Source organism: Homarus americanus, unplaced genomic scaffold, assembly GCF_018991925.1.
Source record: "Homarus americanus isolate GMGI-L3 unplaced genomic scaffold, GMGI_Hamer_2.0 scaffold45698, whole genome shotgun sequence".
Classification (NCBI taxonomy): domain Eukaryota; kingdom Metazoa; phylum Arthropoda; class Malacostraca; order Decapoda; family Nephropidae; genus Homarus; species Homarus americanus.
The window spans coordinates 13,425,786-13,449,468 of record NW_024735554.1 but is presented as its reverse complement, the minus strand read 5'-3'; the positions used below and the strand labels follow the sequence as shown (position 1 = coordinate 13,449,468).

General features: G+C 45.8%; 2 protein-coding genes across 5 annotated transcripts in view; both read left to right on the top strand.

Moving 5' to 3' along the window:
* Positions 1–23,683, top strand: part of LOC121871537 (glutamate-gated chloride channel-like) — a 141,636-nt gene that overhangs the window by 61,566 nt on the left and 56,387 nt on the right. For all 4 annotated transcript variants that reach the window (XM_042373974.1, XM_042373972.1, XM_042373976.1 and 1 more), the window contains exon 3: positions 19,640–19,680. The gene's annotated coding sequence lies outside the window, so the exon portion shown is untranslated. The remainder of the gene's footprint in view (positions 1–19,639; positions 19,681–23,683) is intronic.
* On the top strand, positions 5–3,144 carry LOC121871353 (extensin-like). Its single transcript, XM_042373572.1, has 2 exons — positions 5–786; positions 1,011–3,144. Exons 1-2 carry the CDS (start codon positions 5–7, stop codon positions 3,142–3,144), a joined length of 2,916 nt encoding a protein of 971 aa, XP_042229506.1.

Genomic DNA, 23,683 nt, shown 5'->3' with positions numbered 1-23,683 from the left:
TTTGATGCCTAAATCAAGTTCTGTATTACGATGCTGTAAAGGCTTCTCCCTCACTGCTCCCCGGCCACTCACTGCTCCCCGGCCCCCAACTGTTCCCCAGCCCTTCACTACTCCCCAGCCACTCACTGCTCCCGCCCCCAACTGTTCCCCAGCCCTTCACTACTCCCCAGCCACTCACTGCTCCCCCGGCTACTGCTCGCCCCTACTGCTCCCGGCCACCTCCTGCTCCCGGCCCCCCTGCTCCCCGGCCACTCACTTCTCCCAGCCTCCTGCTCCCCAGCCACCTTCTCCCAGCCCTCACTTCTCCCCAACCACTCTCACTTCTCCCCGGCCACTCACTTCTCCCCGGCCCACTCACTGCTCCCCGGCCACTCCTGCTCCCGACCACTCACTTCTCCCCGGCCACTCAATTCTCCCTGGCCACTCCTTCTCCCCGGCCACTCACTGCTCCCCAGCCCTCCCCACTTCTCCCCAGCCACTCCTTCTCCCCGGCCACTCCACTTCTCCCCGGCCACTCACTTCTCCCCGGCCACTCCTGCTCCCCGGCCCTCCCTCTCCCCAGCCACTCCTCTCCCCAGCCACTCCTGCTCCCCAGCCACTCCTTCTCCCCGGACCTCCCTGCTCCCCGGCCCCCACTGCTCCCCGGCCACTCCTTCTCCCCGGCCACTCCTTCTCCCCGGCCACTCACTGCTCCCCGGCCACTCACTGCTCCCCGGCCACTACTTCTGCCCCGGCCACTCACTGCTCCCCGGCCACTCACTTCTCCCCGGCCACTCACTGCTCCCGGCCACTCACTGCTCCCCGGCCCTCACTGCTCCCCAGCCACTCCTGCTCTGACCCACTCCTGCTCCCAGCCCTCACTGCTCCCAGCCACTCACTTCTCCCCAGCCACTCACTTCTCCCCCGGCCACTCACTTCTCCCAGGCCCTCCTGCTCCCCAGCCCTCCACTTCTCCCCGACCACTCCACTTCTCCCCAGCCCTCCTCTCCCCGCCACTCACTTCTCCCCAGGCACTCACTGCTCCCCGGCCCCCCTGCTCCCCGGCCACTCACTTCTCCCCGGCCACTCACTTCTCCCCCCGGCCACTCCTGTCCCCGACCCTCCTGCTCCCCGGCCCTTACTTCTCCCCGGCCCTCCTGCTCCCCGGCCACTCACTTCTCCCGGCCCTCCTGTCCCCGGCCCTCCTGCTCCCCGCCTCCTGCTCCCCGGCCACTCCTGCTCCCCAGCCACTCCTTCTCCCCGGCCACTCACTTCTCCCCGGACCTCCTGTCCCCGCCCCCCCTGCTCCCGGCCACTCACTTCTCCGCCACTCCCTTCTCCCCGACCCTCCTGCTCCCCGGCCACTCCTGCTCCCAGCCCTTCTTCTCCCCGGCCACTCACTTCTCCCAACCACTCCTTCTCCCCGGCCACTCCTGCTCAGACCCTCCTGCTCCCCGGCCCTCACTGCTCCCCGGCCCCCCCCCTGCTCCCGGCCACTCCTTCTCCCCAGCCCTCCTTCTCCCAGCCTCCTGCTCCCGGCCACTCCTGCTCCCCGGCCCTTACTTCTCCCCGGCCCTCCCTGCTCCCCAGCCCTCACTTCTCCCCACCTCCTGCTCCCCGGCCACTCCTGCTCCCCGGCCACTCACTGCTCCCCGGCCACTCACTTCTCCCCGGCCACTCCCACTTCTCCCCGGCCCTCACTTCTCCCCGGCCCTCCTGCTCCCCAGCCCTCCTGCTCCCCGGCCCTCACTTCTCCCCGGCCACTCCTGCTCCCCAGCCACTCCTTCTCCCCGGCCACTCACTGCTCCCCAGCCTCCTGCTCCCCGCCTCCTGCTCCCAGCCACTCCTGCTCCCCGGCCACTCCTTCTCCCCGGCCACTCCTGCTCCCCGGCCCTCCTGCTCCCAGCCACTCACTTCTCCCCGGCCACTCCTGCTCCCCGGCCACTCACTTCTCCCCCAGCCCTCTGCTCCCCGGCCTCCTGCTCCCGGCCACTCCTGCTCCCCAGCCACTCCTGCTCCCCGGCCCTCCTGCTCCCCGGCCACTCCTGCTCCCCAGCCTCCTGCTCCCCGGCCACTCCTTCTCCCCAGCCACTCACTTCTCCTGACCCACTCCTTCTCCCCGGCCACTCCTGCTCCCCAGCCCTCCTGCTCCCAGCCACTCACTTCTCCCAGCCCACTCACTGCTCCCCAGCCACTCACTTCTCCCCGGCCACTCCTGTCCCCGGTACTCACTGCTCCCCGGCCACTCCTGTCCCCGGCCCTCCTTCTCCCCGGCCACTCACTTCTCCCCCGGCCACTCCTGCTCCCCGGCCACTCACTGCTCCCCGGCCACTCCTGCTCCCCGGCCACTCACTGCTCCCGGCCCTCCTCCCCGGCCTCCCTGCTCCCCAGCCTCCTGCTCCCCCGGCCTCCTGCTCCCCAGCCACTCCACTGCTCCCCAGCCTCCTGCTCCCCGGCCACTCACTGCTCCCCAGCCCTCCTGCTCCCCTGACCACTCACTTCTCCCCCGGCCACTCCCTGCTCCCCGGCCACTCCTGCTCCCCGACCCTCACTTCTCCCGGCCCCCACTGCTCCCCGGCCCTCACTGCTCCCGGCCACTCCTGCTCCCCGGCCTCACTTCTCCCCGGCCACTCACTGCTCCCCGACCACTCACTTCTCCCCGGCCCCCTGCTCCCCAGCCCTCCTGCTCCCCAGCCACTCCACTGCTCCCCGGCCCTCACTGCTCCCCGGCCACTCACTGCTCCCCGGCCACTCCTGCTCGACCACTCCTGCTCCCCCCGGCCACTCACTGCTCCCAGCCACTCACTGCTCCCCGGCCACTCCTGCTCCCCAGCCCCTCCACTGCTCCCCCACTGCTCCCCGGCCTCTTGCTCCCCGGCACTCACTGCTCCCCGGCCACTCCTGCTCCCCCGGCCACTCCTGCTCCCGGCCCTCCTGCTCCCCGGCCACTCCACTGCTCCCCTCCTGCTCCCAGCCTCCTGCTCCCCGGCCACTCACTGCTCCCCCTTACTGCTCCCCGGCCACTCCTGCTCCCCAGCCACTCCTGCTCCCCAGCCTCACTGCTCCCCCCGGCCACTCCTGCTCCCCAGCCCTCCCTGCTCCCCAGCCCTCCTGCTCCCCCAGCCACTCCTGCTCCCCAGCCACCCCACCAGTATAAGCTCTTGACTTTTGTGTATTCTGTCTGTCAATTTCTTTATATGATTTTGTGTTAGCTCTCTCTCTCTCTCTCTCTCTCTCTCTCTCTCTCTCTCTCTCTCTCTGTTTCACTTTGTTTCTCAAATTCTCTATTTATCTGTTTATTTTCTCTTTCTCTTTATTCTCAGTTCCCTCCCCTTGTGTTTTTTCTCTCTCTCTCTTTTTGTCTTTCGATTTTTCTCCATCTTTTCCTTGTCTCTCTCTCTCTTTCTCTCTCTCTCTCTCTCTCTCTCTCTCTCTCTCTCTCTCTCTCTCTCTCTCTCTTCCTGGTTGATAGTGGCGGAAAGTTTGGTGTGAAAATACGCTACAAGTTAATTGTATCAACAGAAAGGGTATTTGTTGGGGTGAGAGGGAGGAGAGGGAGAGAGAGTAGTGTCTAAGTGTGTTAGTGGGAGAGGGAGGGAGAGAGAGAAAGAGTGTGTCTAAGGTGTGTTAGTGGAGAGGGAGGGGAGAGAGGGGAGGAGTGTGTCTAAGTGTGTTAGTGGGAGAGAGAAAGGGAAGGAGAGTGAGAATATCTACCTTCCGAGAGAGAGATTTTACTTAAGTAAGACAAAGACAGAGACAAACAGACAGACACAGACAATAAACTAAATTACCTTATCTTAAAAACGAAAATATTTTTACATAACAAAACACCACACCCTTTCCCTTCCTCCTTCCCTTTCACTTCCTCCTTCCCTCTCCTCTTCCTCCTTCCCTCTCCTCTTCCTCCTTCCCTCTCCTCTTCCTCCTTCCCTCTCCTCTTCCTCCTTCCCCTGAACTAACTCCCAGCCATATAAATAAAAAATAAATAAATAAATAAAAAATATAAATTTATAAACAAATAAAATAAATAAATAAATAAATAAATAAATAAATAAATAAAATTCCACTTATATCAAACAACGATTCAAAACTCTCCCTTATTTCTCGACTCATTAAATAATTTCTTTCGCTAAAATACAAGGAAAAAAAATCACATTTCAAATCTAAATTTCCTCGGCGTAGACCCGTGAATGAACCATAGAGAATAAACAGGAAAGACCCATTCTTGTCCTCCTTCTCGGGACAAAAAACCCATTGTCCTCCGTAAGAGTAGCCAGGCTGAACGGCAGGGGAGGGGGGTGGGGGATAGGGGTGCGGGGATAGGGGGTAAGTGTAGGGGAGATTGTCTGTTTACGTCCCACGGGGGTTAGGAGTGGGGAGGAGGGGAGAGAAGGGAGGAGGTAGGAAACTGCAATTAGTGTATGTATATATGGGTGGTGGTAGTGATGGGCATATCTGTCTGTCTTTTTTATCTTTCTGTCTATCAGTATATATCTATCTGTCTGTCTGTCTGTCTGTCCCTCTCACACTCCCCCTTCTTCCCAGCACTCCTTCTTCCCTCTCAGCACTCTCTTCGTCCTTCCCCTCTCTCCTCCTACCCTCCTTCTCCTCCCATCCGTCCTTCCCCTACCATACCTCCTCTTCCCCTCCACCATACTGGAAAGAAAAACACAACAACAGTTCTGACTCTTCCCCAAACATCAACATATAGTAACCATAACAGCCGCGGGATATGGCCTGACCCACACCTTAAACCAGAGACAGAGTGTTTTAGTTCACTTCTACCAGAGAGTAACACTGCTTCTGGTCCTGTATGTGTGTGTGTGTGTCTGTGTGTGTCTGTGTGTGTGTGTGTGTGTGTGTGTGTGTGTGTCTGTGTGTGTGTGTGTGTGTGTGTGTGTGTGTCTGTGTGTGTGTCTGTGTGTGTGTGTGTGTGTGTGTGTGTCTGTGTGTGTGTCTGTGTGTGTGTGTGTGTGTGTGTGTGTCTGTGTGTGTGTCTGCGTGTGTGTCTGTGTGTGTGTGTGTCTGTGTGTGTGTGTGTCTGTGTGTGTGTGTGTGTCTGTGTGTGTGTGTGTGTGTGTGTGTGTGTGTGATTTATGGAACGCTGCCAGGTAATATTTGCAATTTATAATGCGTGACTGGAATTTGTTGAATGAAATCATGCAACAGATTGTAATTTATATTATTACTTAAACAATTGAGTGACTAGAAAAAATATATGTTGATTGTATTGAACAGTTAACGAGATCATTAGAATACAGAGAGCAGTGTTAATTCAATCTTTCTCTCTCTCTAGCCTTATTTTTCTCTCTCCATTTTATCTTAGTCTCTCTCTCTCTCTCTCTCTCTCTCTCTCTCTCTCTCTCTCTCTCTCTCTCTCTCTCTCTCTCTCTATCCTTCTCTTTCTCTCTTCATTCTACGTTTCTCTCCCTTTCTATCCTCTCTCTCTCTCTATCCTTCTCTTTCTCTCTTCATTCAACCTTTCTCTCTTTCTATCTATCCTTCTTTCTCTCTTCCTTCTCCATTTCTACCCCAAACCTCATTAATTAAAGATATATCCGTTTATCAAGCTACGAGTGACCCTGAATGGCAGCGAGTTTACATACAGTCTTCATCGGGCCAATTGACTGGACACACACACTGGGCACACTCAGAAATAATGATAAACCACCATTACTTTAGGCCAATTTACGTTATGAAAATATATAGTGTTATTATTTTAAGGCGAAGACACAGGTGTTAATTAGTAAGTTGCTTACCTGTGAGGAAGAGATTGTTGTCATTGATCGCTGATGTATGGTGGTGTGTGTGGTGTGTGGTGTGTGTGGTGGTGATGTATGGTGGTGTGTGTGGTGTGTGGTGTGTGTGGTGGTGATGTATGGTGGTGTGTGGTGGTGTGTGTGGTGGTGGTGTGTGTGTGGTGGTGGTGATGTGTGGTGTTGTGTGTGTGTGTGTGTGGTGGTGATGTATGGTGGTGTGTGTGGTGGTAATGTGTGGTGGTGGTGTGTGGTGTGTGTGGTGGTGATGTGGTGGTGTGTGTGTGGTGTGTGGTGGTGTGGTGGTGTGTGTGGGTGTGTGTGTGGTGGTGTGTGGTGGTGATGTGGTGTGTGTGTGGTGGTGTGTGTGTGTGTGTAATGTGTGGTGGAAATGTGTGGTGGAAATGTGTGGTGTTGTGTGTGGTGATGTGTGGTGTTATGAGGTGGTGTATGTTGTTAAGTGGTGTATATGTTATGTGATGGTGTTATGTGGTAGTGCTAGGCTGTCCCTCACCTACCTGTAAAGAAAGAATTATATGGTTAGAGTTGTCATCTCAAGTAACATTATCCAGGATAATTATGTTGACCACAGAGAACAGTGAGGCAGTGTTCTATCTCGATTTTTTTTTTGTGGTTTCTTCTTTTCTTTTTTTATTTGTCTTCTTCCTTCTTCATCTTATTCTTTTATTTCATTTACTGCTTTTCTTCTTTCATGATCGTTGTAGGTATTAGTGTGTGTGTGTGTGTGTGTGTGTGTGTGTATGTATGTATGTATGTATATATGATCCCGGCCAATTAGTGGTTCATTTCACACTGTCAACATTAAGGGCGTCACGGGGGGTAAATAAACAAGATTTGATGTTTACAGCTGTTTGTGTACACACACATATATGTATGAATACTGAGAGAGAGAGAGAGAGAGAGAGAGAGAGAGAGAGAGAGAGAGAGACCAGGAATATATTCATAGACATGGATAAACACACAAGAACACACATCAGAGGACCTGCTAATGTGTTCCCTAGATACTCCAACAGCCACCTATACACACAGCCAAATCCCCCGGCCGAGTGAGCCACCAGCATAATCTAATCTGGTCTGACTGTCACTGTTGCCTCGGGTACAGTTTCACCTCCCACAGCATCAGGGTACGAACGTGGTGGCCTCAGGTTATGTTTGGTTGCATTGAAACGTAACTGATCCTTCCCAAATGCCGTTTTTTACTCTATAGGATACAATTTTATTACTGGAAATGAATTGGAAATGTACACTCCACTTCCCCCAAAAAAGTATCCTTACCTTTTTGTCAGATAATTATAACACAAAGGACGAAGGATTTTGACAACCATAGTGACGACAGGACTTACAGTGTTCATTTTAAAATTCATCAGATCCCCCCATGAACATACCTTTTGGGGGACGTGTATAATAAGTTAAAATGAATAATATTTACCAAGAACAAGTAAACGAATGTGGCGTTGCGGGTTCACTTTCAAGTACAGAGGAATATATATTTATACGACATCTGACACGCCCGATGTCTTGCCTCTCTCTAAGATACGAGCAGCTCTTAGTCACGTCTCTAATGTACATCTTCCTGGGAGCTCGAGGCCTTTTACACGAATATAAATTTAAAGTGTAATATTATTTCCTTCCAAGGTTAGTGTGTATCGCTTAAGTGTGAAACCAAAGATACAAGACGAGGACTATAATTTAACCCTTTGAGGACGATGATTTAACCCTTTGAGGACGATGATTTAACCCTTTGAGGACGATGATTTAACCCTTTGAGGCCGATGATTTAACCCTTTGAGGCCGATGATTTAACCCTTTGAGGACGATGATTTAACTATTTTAGAATGATGATTCAACCATTTGAGGACGATGATTTAACCCTTTGAGGACGATGATTTAACCCTTTGAGGACGATGATTTAACCCTTTTAGGACGATGATTTAACCCTTTTAGGACGATGATTTAACCCTTTGATGACTCGAGGGGTAAAGATCTTAATAAATCTCACACACGCATCTCTCTTTGGGGGGGAGGGGCAGGGGGGGGAGGGGCAGGGGGGGAGGGGTGATGTTTACAGACAAGTGATGTGCATTTACTTGAGATAGATTCCGTCAAGAACCTTATAGATCCCGTCAAAAGTTACTGTACACAAAGCGATAGATTCCCGACATCAAACACAGGTACAATGATCATTACTTGCCAGGTACATCATACCCCGACCATTCCTTGATTTGTTGTTGTTGGTTTTAGTTACAAAGGTCCAAGAAGTTTAAGGTCATAACACAGGGTATATCAATGCCTCAGTATGTTAGCGCCGCCTTCGACACCAGTCTAGTTAGGGTGAAATTCATTTTCACTTGTTACAAATGCCAGATATGCCAATTACCTGCATGAACCCGTTATCAATGAGCTACTTACTACCTACTAGGTGTGACGACAGGGGCTCATAACAATCATCAATCACCATTTGAAAGTAATTTCAGGAGTCAAATAAAAAAAAAAGGAAAATTTGATCAATTTGCTCCGATTCATTGTCTTCATAATTGAACCATAAGTCAGGTGTATAATTGAGAGTGAAATATCAGTAACCAGGTGTGAACTACGCTTAAAGGTGCAGTCTATCTCACCTGCCTCACCCCTGCTACAGTCTATCTCACCTGCCTCACCCCTGCTACAGTCTATCTCACCTGCCTCACCCCTGCTACAGTCTATCTCACCTGCCTCACCCCTGCTACAGTCTATCTCACCTGTCTCACCCCTGCTACAGTCTATCTCACCTGCCTTACCCCTGCTACAGTCTATCTCACCTGCCTCACCCCTGCTACAGTCGCTTCTCTGGTCTCTCACTCCTCCACTTCTCCTCATTTCTTTGATATTTACCTTTGTTCTTCCTTCCTTTCTTCCTTCCTTCCTTCCTTCCTTCCTTCCTTCCTTCCTTCCTTCCTTCCTTCCTTCCTTCATCTCCAACTCTCTGTTAACTCCCACCTCTTATAACCTCTGTGTTTGTCTTCATTTTCTCTCTTCCTTCTTTCATCTAATAACCTCTAAACCCTTCCCTTGGCTTCTTATACTTTCTCCCCCTTTTTTTCAATTTTCATCTACTTTCTTTCATCCATCTTTGCTGTCTCTAGGCTTATTAATCTCTCTCTCTCTCTCTCTCTCTCTCTCTCTCTCTCTCTCTCTCTCTCTCTCTCTCTCTCTCTCTCTCTCTCCGCTGGTTGTAATGCAGTAACGCCCCATACCTACGCCTCTCTGCTGCCACCCTGCCACTCTTTTCCCCTCCCTCCTCCTGTCCCTTTTATTTCCTCCTTTCCTACCCCTACCTGCCCCTCCTCTTCTCCATACTCCCTCCTTACCTCTTCCTGCCCCGCCTCTTCTCCTCCCTTGCTTTATCTACCCATTCTTCCCTGTCCATCTTCTCCATTCCTCTCACCTTAACCCGCCTCTTCCCTCCCTCCCCGTACCTAGCCATTCCTCCCTGTCCATCTTCTCTCTCTCCCCTACCCCTCCTCCCTATACCGAGCCATTCCTCCCTGTCCTCCCTGCCAGCATTATGAACAAGGGGTCGTGACGGGCGGCACCTCCCTTGATTGCACCAATTTCTCAGCGTTTTGAGCGAGGCAGCAACTTTACTCTTTATAAGCCTTTAAAAACATTTTCTGTCCCATATATACACACATATATATATATATATATATATATATATATATATATATATATATATATATATATATATATATATATATATATATATATATATATATATATATATATATATATTATTTGAGCTGGTTTTTAGAGCTCAGGTCATTACCGTTAATTGAAGTTTTACGTTGATGGCCACAAAGCGACCACTTAATTATACTGTAGTCAGAGTTTTACCGACAAGTTCATCCATATAACAACACCGACAAAGAGAAGCGTGAAAAAGGTGAAGAGTAATTAACAGCTTTCTATATATGAATAAATTACTGGTTCTGTAGGGGAAAAATTTAATAAAAAGCAAAGAATTAATTTGTACAGTAAATGTTGAGTTTTAACACCGGCACCTAACATTCCTCTCACGGGCGCAAAACTCCATTACTCTCCACATTGTCTAATGTATATTAACACAGGCTAGACATTGTCTGCTTGGTCGTTCTGGCTATCAGGCTCGCTGGCCTACCCTCCCCGGCCCTGCTAGTCACTTTACACTGCTACAGACAACTGGGTCTACTGAAAACTTAATCAACTGTTGCCTTGATTAACCTCGTTGTTCATCGTTAATTTTGCCCAGAACCAGAACTCACCCACCTGTGACCTCAGTGTGTGTGTGTCTGTTACAGTAATTAATGGGGTCAGGTCATTGTACGTAATGAAGCTGACTTAATCTTAATTAATTAAACCAACTCCTGACACTACCTGCTGAGAAGTTAGTGTTTAGTCATTATATAAAAGCAAAAGCAATAGTGTTATAGACACACACACACACACACACACACACACACACACACACACACACACACACACACATACACACAAAGAACATCTCCCTTACAACCTTCCCCCACCCCCCACCACCACACTACCTCATCACTCCCTACCACACACTGCCCCACCACACACTCTCCCATCACTCCAACAGCCGCCTCCACCACACACTCTCCCATCACTCCAACAGCCTCCTCCACCACACACTCGTCCACCATTAACTTACTCCGTGTAATAGTTAGTCTCAACTCCCCATTAATCTTTATAATTTTGCCACAGTAATTACCACACACAGCTGGTGGTTGTAACTGCCACACACCACAGCTTAACTCATCATCTGGTTTTTGTTTCTTTTACTGATGTGTCTGTTTGTGTATGGTGGTTTAGTGTTGTTTTACTGGTGTTTAGTTTTAATTGATGTTTTTCAACTTGTGTGTTTTATAAGTCGTTTGATGTTTTATTGAGGGTCTTTAGTGTTCAATTAAGGTTTATTTTATTAATTTGTTTTATTATTTAATGTGGTATTTTATTAAGCAATTTTATTCTATACACACTAAGATATTTTATAAACAAGTATTATCAATAAAAGTACTAACTCGGGATATATTAAGACAAGAGTGAGTGAAGTAACCACGATCTGCATTCTTAGAGTTATCTGATGCAGTAGAGAGGGAAGTAGTTGGTGTTGGTGCGGGAGGTGAGCGGTGCGGGCAGAGTGTGATAAAGTCTACGGTCATCATATGCCGCATTTCACTACCATTGGAGTCTTCTTTTTTTCTTTTTCTACTGGTTTCATTGACTGGTGAAGGAAGGTTGTGTGAGTTAATGGTAGAGCAATATTATGGTGGTAGGAGAGAATGTATGAGGGTAATGGTAGGGGAATGGTATAGTGATAATGGTAGTAAAGATTGTTTCTTCTTCTCTGCCACACCACCACACCCATATCTTTTCTCTGCCACACCACCACACCTTTCCTCTGCCACACCACCACGGTTTCTCTCTGCCACACCACCACGGTTTTTTTCTGCCACACCGCCACAGCTTCTACTTTGCCACACTCCCCACACCTAAACCTTCCTTCCGCTGTTACCAACTTTCTCGATATTTCTGGACGTGAGTGGAGGCGAGAATTAGGGTGTTACTGTGCTGTCCACTAGGAGGTTGTGGTCCAGCTCTTGACTTCATTGTTCTGTGTGTGTCTGTGTCTATGTGCGTGCGTGCGTGCGTGTGTGCGTGCGTGTGTGTGTATAATAATAATAATAATAATAATAATAATAATAATAATAATAATAATAATAATAATACTATTAAACGGTTTATTAATAGAGTTGCAGCCGGTTGCTGAAAATATACAGACTTATATTTGATTTAGACATAATGATATAATATGCATTGAATACATTTACGCCAATGGTAGTGAAATGCGGCATATGATGACCGTAGACTTTATCACACTCTGCCCGCACCGCTCACCTCCCGCACCACCACCAACTACTTCCCTCTCTACTGCATCAGATAACTCTATGAATGCAGATCGTGGTTACTTCACTCACTCTTGTCTTAATATATCCCGAGTTAGTACTTTTATTGATAATACTTGTTTATAAAATATCTTAGTGTGTATAGAATAAAATTGCTGAATAAAATACCACATTAAATAATAAAACAAATTAATAAAATAAGCCTTAATTGAACACTAAAGACCCTCAATAAAACATCAAACGACTTATAAAACACACAAATTGAAAACATCAATTAAAACTAAACACCAGTAAAACAACACTAAACCACCATACACAAACAGACACATCAGTAAAAGAAACAAAAACCAGATGATGAGTTAAGCTGTGGTGTGTGGCAGTTACAACCACCAGCTGTGTGTGGTAATTACTGTGGCAAAATTATAAAGATTAATGGGGAGTTGAGACTAACTATTACACGGAGTAAGTTAATGGTGGAGGAGTGTGTGGTGGAGGAGGCTGTTGGAGTGATGGGAGAGTGTGTGGTGGAGGCGGCTGTTGGAGTGATGGGAGAGTGTGTGATGGGGCAGTGTGTGGTAGGGAGTGATGAGGTAGTGTGGTGGTGGGGGGGTGGGGGAAGGTTGTAAGGGAGATGTTCTTTGTAATAAACGAATGAGAGACATATCAGCAATGTACGTCATTACCTCCAATAATAATAATAATAATAATAATAATAATAATAATAATAATAATAATAATAATAATAATAATAATAATAATAATAATAATAATAATAATAATAATAAATACGTGATGAAAATAGTTTTGGTGGGAGGAAAGTGAGAGAGTTAGGGAGGAAACCTGAGGGAGAGAAAGACGACAGAGAGGCGGGAAATTAGAGATGTTGATGGAGGGAAGGAGGGCGGAGGAGACGATGGAGATAGAGAGATAAAACAAATGGTCTCCGGGGATAATTTTTCGCTCCATCAACTACCTGGAACAAGACCTGGAAATTCTGCCTAAGACAGCACCGTGATAGTGTTTCTATTCCACCATCTCACTGTTCCAGCATTTCTCCGTCCCGGGCTCTCTCTCCCTCTCTCTCTCTGTCTCTCCCTCTCTCTCTCCCTAAACATACTGTCATATATTTCTTGCTAACCAATCTCTCACCTGCCAAGCACTGCCTATTAGATCCACAGCGCTTTGCTAGACTGAGCCGGGAGGAAATAGTGAGCTGCCTCGTGTAAATCAAGATGACAGCCAAGGATTGAGATCTGAAGAAAAAGTGTACTCCCCATCCCACCCCTTCCACTACCATCCCTTCCTTCCTCATCCAACCTCTTCCACCCCTCCCTCCACCATCTCACTACTATCACCATTCCTCCATCACCATTCCACCCCCTTTCTACTACCATAACCAATAGATAGATAAGTTTTGAGAACCGGTTGTGAAAGATGAGTATCGTTAACAAAATACACAAACAACAACAATATGAATTAATAACAATAAATAATAATACAATAAATCTTACAATATTACGATACGAAAATTTGGACAAAAATATAAAGATCTTAAATATCATTTCATTATTCTTAAACTGTTGCCGAAATTCGAAAATGAAAAATCTACATTAAAAATCGGCCTTATCAGCAGTATATGATAAAACTCTATAATCTTACCACAAACTATAATGGTAATAAACATTTACTATATATATCACGTCCTATAATCTTAATAAACATCAAGAAATATAATCATATAAGCAATGTAAATTTGGACTACCTGAATTTTTCCAGTCACTGTAAATTTTCTGGAGGGAGAGAAGTGGGGTGAGGAGGGAGGGAGGGAGACACGCCCTCACTACCTCACACACACAACGCCTGGTTATTGTGTTGTTAAAGGTACATGTTTACAGGGGGAGAGAGAGAGAGAGAGAGAGAGAGAGAGAGAGAGAGAGAGAGAGATTGGATGGTCAGCTGATGGTTATCCAAATTTTGTTATTGTTATCATATTTCCCTCTCCTCCTCCTCCTCCTCACCAGCGGTATTTCCCTGATGTTATTGTTCGATTCAATTAGTTTTTGACGTTTATTTTCGTTTTTATTATATGACAAACTATTTATTTATGGTAATATTAACAGATACAGATATAGACAACACGGAGTTTAATTACCTTATTTATACCTTCGTTTATTTATTTTTAATCTGATTTTCCGCAGCTGTGTTGAAAATTGAATGTCTTATATTGCTCACACAAACAAACGCGCGCGCGCACGTACACACACACGCACACGCACACACACATACATGCATACGTACATACATATATACATACATACATACACACGCATATATGCATACACAAACACACACACGCATACATACATACACAAACACACACGGATACATACATATATACACAAACACACACCTATACATACATACATACACAAACACACGCGCATACATACATACACAAACACACGCGTATACATACATACACAAACGGATACATACATACACAAACACACACCCACATCCACACACACACACACACACATACATACATACACACCCACACACACACACACACACACATACATACATACACACACACACACACACACACGCATACATACATACATAAATATATTAGTGTGTGTTGCTCTTACCTGCACAAGATTATGTTTTGAAATATTTTGATTCACGGAAATTCAAGAATCCAATCACCTGTACGTCAACAAGTCCAAAATCCAATCACCTGGCCCCCAACAAGTCCAAATTCCAATCACCTGTACGTCAACAAGTCAATAATCCAATCCCATTACCTGTAAGAAGCCCATATTGTACCCCGTCTCTCTCTCTCTCTCTCTCTCTCTCTCTCTCTCTCTCTCTCTCTCTCAGCTCACAGTAAAGCGTCATGGATGGGGAAGAAGGGGAGAGAAACTTATGTAAGGATTCGTACAATTTTATATCATTATTAGTTACTTTTCGTGTGTGGAGAAGAAGTAGAGGATGGAGAGAAGAAGGAAGAAGTAGGAAAGGACACAAGGAGAGAAAGGTAGAGGAAGGAGCAGAAAGGTGGAGAAGGACAGGGAGGGGGAATGGAGGAGGTAAGATAAAGGGGGAGGAAAAAAGAGGGGATAAAGGAGGTATGAGGCAGAAGGAGGAAGAGGGAGTAAGAAGGAGGTTATGAAGGAGGAGGAGGAGGAAGAGGAGGACAGAGGAAGTAAGAAGGAGGCTTAAGAAGGAGGGGGAGGAGAGGGGAGAAGACCACTCAACAATATTAGCTGATGTAGCGTTGTTGCCACCCCGAGGGACCTACAGAGGGGGTAGGGGGTGTAGGAGAGAAGGGGGGTGTCCCCTCCCTCTCTCTCTCTCTCTCTCTCTCTCTCTCTCTCTCTCTCTCTCTCTCAGGGGAATATAGTGTAGAAACAGTAAAGTTGCAAGATATATTTTTCTGTGTTCATATTACAATATACCTCACAGATATAATGCCTTTCACAGCTGATAAAGATTTAACTCTCTCTCTTCTCTTCTCTTCATGTCACCAGCTGTTCCTTACCTAAGAGGAGTAAACATACTTATATAACATGAACCGTATAAAGAATAATCCTTATTTCCGGTTTGCATAAGAGTTTTCTTATACAATTATTAAGAAGTAACTTTCATACTCGATCAACAACAACAACAACAAACAACCTCGGGAAAGTAAAGAACGCGACACAAACAATTTTGTTAATGTTTTTGTTTGTCTTTGTAATATAACGACGCCATTTCACGTTCTGAAATACTCAAAGCAGAATTTTGGGGCGCCAAATTTATCTCATATGTGATTGGCTCCCATTGTCAAGGATAAGGGATATACACCCAATCAGAATTCTATCAGTGGCTATGTCAGTTCTTATTGGGTGAATGAAAGGTGCGTGTAACCAATCAAAATTCTCCTTTCATTTGTTGTTTACATGGTGACGAAGCTCTGTGATTGGTTGAGGGTTAATCCGTCTAATCTCTCAATAAATCCTGGATTCTCTATAAGGTTCAGCGATAAACTGCTAGAATTGATCACATCTCGTCTGTCCAGAGGGATGGTGGCAGGGACTGAGGATGGGATGTAGGAAGGATTATAGGACTCTGGAATAGGATGTGGAACAGTAGGATGGTAAGTGAGAAAGGCAAATGGGATGGATAGATGGATGAGAGAGAGAGAGAGAGAGAGAGAGAGAGAGAGAGAGAGAGAGAGCCGTATCTTTCTTCTTTGTTATATTTCCGGAGGGTAAAATCTCTTTTACTATTATTATTAAACTGAGTACCAGACTCCTTAACAAAGGCTCAACCTTACCTCCCTCCCTCTCCATTACTTCCCTCCCTCCTTCCTTCCTCCTTCCCTCCCTCGCGCCTTCTCCCTCTCCATCACTCTCTCCCTCCCTCCTTCTCTTCATCCCTCCCTCTTTCTCTTCCCCCCTTCCACCCCCCCCCCAACCATCTCTCCCTCCCTCCATCCCACTCTCCCTCCTTCCCATCCTCCATCTTACCTACAACCTTGTGATGTTCTGGGTATTCAATTCCTAGAGGCACTCGCCCTGCAGGAACACGGGAACTTACCCCACAACTTTAGCTTCTCCCAAAACTTAATTCCAAAATCCTTACCATCAGTGTTGTGCAGACCTAAAGTTAGCTACGATAAAATACTTGTGTGTGTGTGTGTATGTGTGTGTGTGTGTGTATGTGTGTGTGTGTGTGTGAGTGTATGTGTGTGTGTGTGTGTAGATTAATACATACATACAGTATACCCCACCAGGATATATTTCACCTAAGGCAGCTCCCACATTTTCCTTTCGTTCCACAGTTGACTTTCTAAATTGCTTCAGTAGAACAACAGAAAAACTTTTAATTGAAAGAGAGAAGAAGACTTTAGTGCGTAAATTGTGAATCTATGGGAACTTAGGGGAGGGGAGGAGGGAAGTGGGGAGGTGGAGGAGGGGTGGCTGGGGAGGTGGAGAAGGGTGGTTGGGGGAGGTGGAGGAGGGGTGGTTGGGGGAGGAGGGAGGTGGTTGGGAGGGGTGAGGAGGGGTGGTTGGGGAGGTGGAGGAGGGTGTGGCTGGGGAGGGGGAGGAGGGGTGGTTGGGGAGGTGAGGAGGGGTGGTTGAGGAGGTGAGGAGGGGTGTTGGGGGAGGGAGGAGGGGTGCTGGGGGAGGTGGAGGGTGGTTGGGGAGGTGAGGAGGGGTGGTTGGGGAGGTGAGGAGGGGTGGTTGGGGACGCACAGAAGTAGATACACACACATAGATAAAAGCACACATATACAAACATACACACATTCAATCCATCCCCCTCTCCGCTCCTCCCCTCCCCCCCGCCTATAAAGACAAATAAAAACATAAAATTATAGGTAAAAACAACTATATAATTCCTCATACATCTCTAAAGCATTATAGGCAAACCTGAACTGAATCTCAACTGAATAAACTGAAAAAGAAAAAAATAGTCACATCACTGACAATTAGCTGACAGTAAATTCAATTAGACTCCGTATAACATGTCGAATCAGAGGCATAAGGCTTAACACGTATTGGCATATCCGATGACACACTGACGTAAAATAGTGACAATCCTGTTATGTTTTGGGGAAGAGAAGGTTAAGTTGGGTGAGGTGAGGTGACGTTAGGTTGGGTTTGGGTTATATACAACAGCCAAACACAAGAAATATATCAAACCAGACAAGCAAAATACACTTTTCTGAAAAAATCATGGCGGCCATTTTGAATTTAAAATTTTCCTTCATGCATACCACAACACAACACCAGGTATACAACACTCACAGGTGGAAGTAATTCAAGGAGGTGCAAGAGACAGGTGTGTAAATAAAACCGGAACTTCCACCAGCTCATCAAAGTTTCATGCGGTGGTGGACGCGAGAGTGAGGGTGAGATATACAGTAGAATTTCTAGCGATATTCATAGTTCAGAATACGCCCCAGGTTGAGACAGACAGACACAGACAAGAAACAAAGACAGAGACACAGACAGACAGAAGCGAAGCAGAAACAGACAGAGGGATTGAGACAGTCTGTGTGTGTGTCAGGGATTAAAATAACCTGAGGTAAAAGCTCTTCAGGTAATAAGGCGGAATAACATTGACGTTAAAATGTTGTTACTGAGCTTCAACAACTAAGTTAAGTTAGGTTAAGTTAAATCGTTTGGTTAGGTTAGATTACATGTTGTTAGGTTAGGTGATGCTCCGTTAGATTATAAAAGGTTGGGTGTCACCTATTAGGATCCCAGCCTATTATAACTGTGATCCTATCTAACGAAAACATCGACCCACTGTGACAAAATTCCCCGAACTGTCATAAAATGATTACCAATCCACTCTGTCATCAAAAACATATAGAATGACGTTTGAGAGACAACAGATTGAATTATTTGATCAAAGGAAAGTGTTTGAGCCCACGTGTGTGTGTGTGTGTGTGTGTGTGTGTTCTAAATTTAGGTCAATCAGCATTAATGTTGGGGAAAAGTTTTGAAAGTTCGGGCAAAAGTCTGCAAAATCAATCAATCAATCAATCTCTCTCTCTCTCTCTCTCTCTCTCTCTCATCTTCATAATCTCACAGTTTTCCATCAGCCTCCCTGCATTAGTTTCTATATTCATTCATATGCTAATTAAAAAAAATCCCAACAGCCCAGTTTTAGATGGAATTAAATGCTAAATATGAGGAAATCTTTTCACTTTTACCTCAGCTTGGCCCACTAATGCTCGCTGAGAGGAGAGTTTGCCCAGACGAGACATTAGCATTTTTCCTATTTTCATGGACAAATTTACATAGCAAATGCAAACGGCCGAAGCAAATGCGCAACTCCAGGTTTACTTTTTAAGCTGATGATATTTATATTTCAGTCTGAATTCTTACGGTCTTTTGTTATCATAGAATATATCTTAGGTTCTGGAAGGATTAAACCCCATCATAAATTATTTCACCTGGTGATTAAACACTTTAACACTAACTACGGGGGAGGCTAAGTGTAAATTGGGTTAGTTTATATTAATTATTTGGTTAGATTAGATTTAGCTAGGTTAGGTTAAGTTACATTGGTTAGGTTAGGTTAGGTTAGCATCAAGATACGTAGTAAGCATTTGATGAAACAAGCTGGGGTGTCTAGCTTCATATCATCCACTAATACCACAACAACAAGACCTGTCCACACATCACACATCATTGAGCTTATGTCCGGTTGCAACACTCACTCAACACAACACACTAAAGGCTGCAACACTCAACACAACACACTAAAGGCTGCAACACTCAACACAACACACTAAAGGCTGCAACACTCAACACAACACACTAAAGAACCACTTCACACTCTGGTAGGGAAGAATCGATGCCTCAGAATATATGAATTTAATATTTGGTTCAATTTATGGACACCGATTTATATTTACGGGAAACATTTGACACACAAGAGAGTACAATAACCATCATAATTAATCACAAAACCTGTTTGGAAATTATATATATAGGTAATTAGATAGATATATAATTAAGTGTATATATATAAAAAAAGTAACAGGAGGAAACAGTGGATTACTTGATCTAACTCGACGATATAGTGAAGGTTTACTGAGGCGGATTCATTTTAAGTTGGTCAAATTAATTAGAAAGTTGCCCAAAAGTTGGTAATTAGGTGGAGGGAAAAGCTCTATCCATCCAGGTAGTGTGAGGGAGAGAGAGAGATGGTGAGGTAACTCTTCTTCTCCCTCAATATAGAAGGGAAACGTTACATGAGAGAGAGAGAGAGAGAGAGAGAGAGAGAGAGAGAGCTAGGTACCTCTCCTCCCTCACAATAAACACTTACTATAATTGACAGTAAATTCATCAATAATATATTCATCTCTTGTGCTGTATAACTTATAAAAACTTTTGACATTTATTCTAATATTTATTTTTATTTTTATATCTTCAGGAGAGAGAGATGATGTTAACTACCTCACGATATTAAGTAAAGTAAGTGTAATTGTCTGTCTTTATACCTATGATACCTATGTATGACTGCCTATGTATGACTGCCTATGTATCTATCTGTCTATTTATGTATCAGTCTATCTCCGTCTCTTTGTGTATGTATTCTCTCTCTCTCTCTCTCTCTCTCTCTCTCTCTCTCTCTCTCTCTCTCTCTCTCTCTCTCTCTCTCAGGCCAGTAATTGGGGGTCACAACTTACCTGTTATGAGAGTAAGTCATTCTTGGTTGTGTTGTTGTTTCCTAACCTGGCCTACAGGATGAGAGAAAGAGAGAACAAAGGAGAGTGAGTGTACATGGGGAGTGAGAAGGGGGAGAAGGGGGAGAATGCTGTGTGAGAACAATAACAAAACTCCCCCTTCCTCTCCCTTCTCCTCTCTCCCCGCCTCCTCCCCCTCTCTCCCACACACAGCCTATGTTCATTACAGTTACCAAGAGTGTCTGATTTTGGTGTCGAATTCCCCTCACGTGTGAGATAGGCCGCGGGGAATATCGTGTTGGGCAGCTGTCTTTTCCAGTGAGGGGAAAGAGAGGGAAAGAGGGATGGAAGGGGGGGGGAGAAAGGAGGGAGGAAGGTTAGAAAGGAGGGAAGGAGAGAAGAATTTAAAGGGGAAGAAATGAAAGGATTTAAAGAGGGTGGAAGGTTAGAAAGGAAGGAGGGAAGGAAGATAGGGAAGGAGGAAGGGAAGGGAAGGAGAAGAGATGGAGGTATACTAGAATGGAGGGAGCGAGGGAGAGAGGATAGAGGGAAAGGAAGGAGCAGGGAGGGGAGGGTTTGCATACAAGGCAGGTTAGAGTGTAGCTTCGAACAAGGTAATTTAGTGAAGGAGTTCCCGGAGACTCACAACTCGGCAACTTTCTTAGTCAGTTGTGTCACGTTCACAGTTTTTTGCCTGTGGTTGAGACTCAAACCTCCTCCACACACCTGACTCAACCTACATAAATTTCTGACTCAGCACATATATATCACCACCACCATCACCATCATCATGACCTGGAATGGAGCCACAACCCTCACATAAGGTCACTCATCATCATCATCATCATGACCTTAGTGACCTGTGATGGTGAGGTTCATCATCATCATCATCATCATGACCTGTGATGGTGCCACAACAAAGGTCACTCCTCATCATCATCATCATCATCATGACCTGTGATGGTGCCACAACAAAGGTCACTCATCATCATCATCATCATCATCATGACCTGTGATGGTGCCACAACAAAGGTCACTCATTATCATCATCATGACCTGTGATGGTGCCACAACAAAGGTCATGACCTTTAATATCTCGGGAATAATTTACATAAATATTGCCCGAATTTCCATAATTACCCCATGATAACAGCGGCCGCCAGCAGTCTCCCTAATAATATATGTATTTATGCATACAACCAAACTCTAGGGTACATACATGTAGACTAAAGTACTCTCACACCAACACACATACACGGATACGCTTGTGTGCGTGCGCGCGCGTGTGTATATGAGTACGTGTCCGCGCGCGCGCGCGTGTGTGTGTGTGTGTGTGTGTGTGTGTGTGTGTGTGTGTGTGTGTGCGATTGAAATATCAGAGTTAAGTGTCGTCAGGTTTTAATTAAGACATCAGGGCAGGAGAGTCTGTGAAGTGTGGGTGCTTCAAGTCAGTCTCTCTCTCTCTCTCTCTCCACCAAGACTAACACTCACTCGTATCTTTATTTTCCTCCCCGGTAAGAACAAAAAGCCCCTGAAAACATTGCATTATCATCGCCAGTACAAATTGGGCTGGGAGATGAAACAAGGCAGTTTCCTCGTTAAGGGTCGTTAAGGTGTATGACTTTTTTCTTGAATTTTATTAGCAAGAGTTCCGGGAAGTTGGCTGATGAGGTATTTAGGAGAGGAGGGGGAGGGGTGGGGGATAAGGAGGGGGGAGTAGGAGGGTAGGGGAGAGGAGGCGAGGACGAGGGGTTAGGAGAGGGATAAGGAGGGGGTGAGGGTAAGAGGGATAAGGAGGATAAAGGGGGGTAGGAGAGGAGGAGGAGGAGGAAGAGGGTAGGATAGGAGGAGAGGTTGGGTAGTGATAAGGAGGATGAAGGGGAGAGGAGAATGGAGAAAATGAGGAGGGATAGGAGAGTAGGACGGGAGAGATAAGGAGGAGAAGAAAGGGGGGGAAGGTAGGAGGGATGATAAAGTAGAGGAACAGAGAGAGAGAGAGAGAGAGTCAGGAAGCTTGGGGTCGCGGCACTCATCTGGGTCACCTCACCTTTAACACTCACCCACAGTTAATTACCTTCCTCATTAGGGTGGCTCAACCCCCCTCCCCCTAGCAACCAATGGGATATCCCTAAGAGGCCTGGGATACTCTCTCAGGGGATTGGGATAAGCTAAAAGGCCTGGGATGTCTTTCATGTGATACTATTACAAGTAAATAATAATAACTAATAATACAACAACTACTACTACTACTACTACTACTAATAATAATAATGATAATAATAATAATAAATAACCATAACAATAACAATAATAATAATAATAATAATAATAATAATAATAATAATAATAATAATAATAACAATAACAATAATAATAATAATAATAATAATAATAATAATAATAATAATAATAATAATAATAATAATAATGATAATAATAATAATAATAATAATAATAATAATAATAACAGCGACACCATCACAAACTTGAACACGTCAACACGTAATGAGAACTGAATGAAAAGCGGGAAATATGTAGAGTTCTGACACTGCTGTGGGGGACTGTGTTAATTAGTGTACCTGGCTGAAAGGAAGGTAAGGTGCTTTTTTAATTATGAAAAGCTGTGTAGTGAGAGAGAGAGAGAGAGAGAGAGAGAGAGAAAGAGAGAAAGAGAGAGAGAGAGAGAGAGAGAGAGAGAGAGAGAGAGAGAGAGAGAGAGAGAGAGAGAGAGAGAGAGAGAATTATAGTCTAAGAGAACGAGAGATAAACAAGGAGACAAAGGGTAAGAGAGAGACAAAATTACAAACAGACGGAGAGAGAGAGAGAGAGAGAGAGTCCACTCGAGCAAGTTAACTAGGTCTATCTCTCTAACGATCGCCCAGCGCCCTTGAGCAGCACTGGCCGAGGTTCCTTTGGGGAGAATTTGGGGGAATTTCATGAGACTTGGGGGAATTTCACCTAAGTGGCGGGGGAAGTAAAGCGCCTAACCTGAGATGTTTTTCCCCGCTGTTTATATAAGCAGTAAAAAGTTTCCCTAACTGGGTAAATAAAACCCCCTAGCAGATTTCCCTGGATTAAGCGGATTTTGGTGTATTATCCCAAGATGGAGAGAGGGAGGAAGGGGGTGAAACTTATTCCTTAATTAAATGGACAATGCAAAGTTTCCCTAAATAACAGGGAAGTAAAACTAAAATCAAGATATATACTTTCCCATGATTGTCGAGACATTCAAAAACTTCCCCAAATTAAAGGATATTAAGAAAAAACTACTATGATAATTCCTTCCTCGATAACCTTAGGCAATTTCCCTTAAATGGTGAGTAAAGTGAAATGTTTCCCTCGTATTAAAGACTCTGAGGCGCCTTCCTCTGTATCTCACTGTTTCGTACTCAGGTCTGCATTGCTTCTCCTTGTCTCTTGGTGATTGCATTGTTTCACACACACTCACACACACACACACACACCCTCCCACACACACACCACCTCACATACACAGACACTACCCCCCCCACACACACACTTAAACCCTCCCCACCCTCACACACCAAGGCACCCCTCCCACACCACACCACCCCCCCACACACACACTCACACCCCTCCCACACTCACACACCACCCCACACACACACACACACACACACACACCCCCTCCCACACTCACACACCATCCCCACACACACACCACACCCCCCACACTAATATTACCACTCTCATCAATAATATTCATCCCCCACATGCCATTACTACACCCTCCCACACTTCACACACACTCACCCCCCCACACTACACCC